Source organism: Emiliania huxleyi, assembly GCF_000372725.1.
Source record: "Emiliania huxleyi CCMP1516 chromosome Unknown EMIHUscaffold_1893, whole genome shotgun sequence".
Lineage (NCBI taxonomy): Eukaryota > Haptophyta > Isochrysidales > Noelaerhabdaceae > Emiliania > Emiliania huxleyi.
Window position 1 is genome coordinate 1,021 of NW_005200697.1, and position 1,454 is coordinate 2,474.

Below are 1,454 nucleotides of genomic sequence, written 5' to 3' on the forward strand. Positions count from 1 at the left end.
GGGCTGGCGGCCAGGAAGGAGCTGCGAGCCCTGGGGGCAACGGGCAAGGAACCACAGGAGAGCATTTCCGTCGATGGCGTTTGCTCTCGGCGCAACCGCAGTGCTCTGGCAGCTGCCCCAGCGCCCGCGGCAGCACCGCGATTGGAATGCCTGGGTCGGGTGTTTCGAGAAAACAACTGCCGGGAAACGGACGTCCGTTGCGGCCCCTGCAATATGAGCGTCGGCAAAGCCATCGGCTGGTCCTCCGGCGCGTGCGCGCTCTTTGGTCTCCAGAACTACCTCATTGGCGCTACCAACTCAATGCCAAAGGACGATTTTTGCCGGACGGTCGGCCTGCTGTGGTTGTCCACGGGCACCTGTGGCGTAGCGCTCCTCCTCCGCAGGCCGTCGCGAGGTGTGTTCTACTGCGACTCGCACGAGCATGGCGGCCCACCGCAGCGCATCGGCTGCATCCCAAAATTAGCGACGCTCTCTGGTGGCCTTGCGCTGGCCACCGCAGCCCTGTTTATGAAGCTCAGCTTCGCTGCAGATCCGGACGCGCAAGGGCCACTTTGTTCGGTCGTCTGCGCAGATGTCATCCTCGTATCGCTCCTCTGCCACTTCTTCTATGACGAACGGCTCTCGCGCGCACAGTGGCTCTCTGTTGCTGCCGTCTTTGCCGGTCTCGTGGCCATGGCCGGTCCGTTTGGCCAAACCGGCGCCGTCTCGCTGCGCGGCCTCACCTTGGCTGTAGGGGCAATGGTAAGCTTTGGCGCGTCTGTCTTCTCTGTGAGGATTGCATCGGCTGGAAATCTGGCTGCCTCGAGCGGCTTCATCGCTCGGGCTCTCGTGATGGGCAAAGCAGCCGTGCCGCTGCTGCTTCGGGCGAGCTGGGATGGCGCAGATCGAATTAGCATCGGCCTGCCCCTCATTTGCGGACTCCTCCAGGTACGAACTAGTGGGGCTTGAGGCCAGCCGCGCCCGCATACGAGTGGTTTTGCTCATTCGCTCCCTCACTCAGGCGGGAGGGGTCTACGCAATCAATCAGGCGCTCTCCGTCGGCCCGTATACGAGCATGTCGATCGCCATATTCGGCAGCAACTCCATCGTGGTCCTGCTCCTCGCCGCCGTCATCGAGGGTCGCGTGCCGACGGCGGGAGCTTTGTTAGGTATATGATTAGGGCATCTGCTATGCCGTCCGATGCGCTCACAAGCCCCTCGCTGGCCTCCCAGGAATGGCGCTCACCGCCGCCGGTTGCGTCTCCATCTCTGTGGCAGCGCGTGGGCCAACCTCGAAGGCTGAGGGGCGCTCCAGCGACCCTACGGAGTCATCTCCTCTCAATCTCGATCTATGGGGAGAGCAGGGCGAGGCCGACGCGGTCGGTCTTCGACGCAAGAGCTCGACTCGAGAGCAAATTGCGTCCGCCGGTATTCCCATCCTGTCGCCCCCGGGATTGCGGGCTTTCAAACCCCCG

At 63.3% G+C, this 1,454-nt stretch overlaps 1 protein-coding gene across 1 annotated transcript; it reads left to right on the forward strand.

Annotated features, from left to right (window-relative positions):
• Window positions 1-213: 213 nt before the first annotated feature.
• Window positions 214-948, forward strand: EMIHUDRAFT_123168 (hypothetical protein; the record flags this gene model as incomplete). The annotated part of the gene is made up of 1 exon (XM_005782563.1): window positions 214-948. One exon carries the CDS (start codon window positions 214-216, stop codon window positions 946-948), a length of 735 nt encoding a protein of 244 aa, XP_005782620.1.
• Between the last annotated feature and the right edge of the window lie 506 nt (window positions 949-1,454).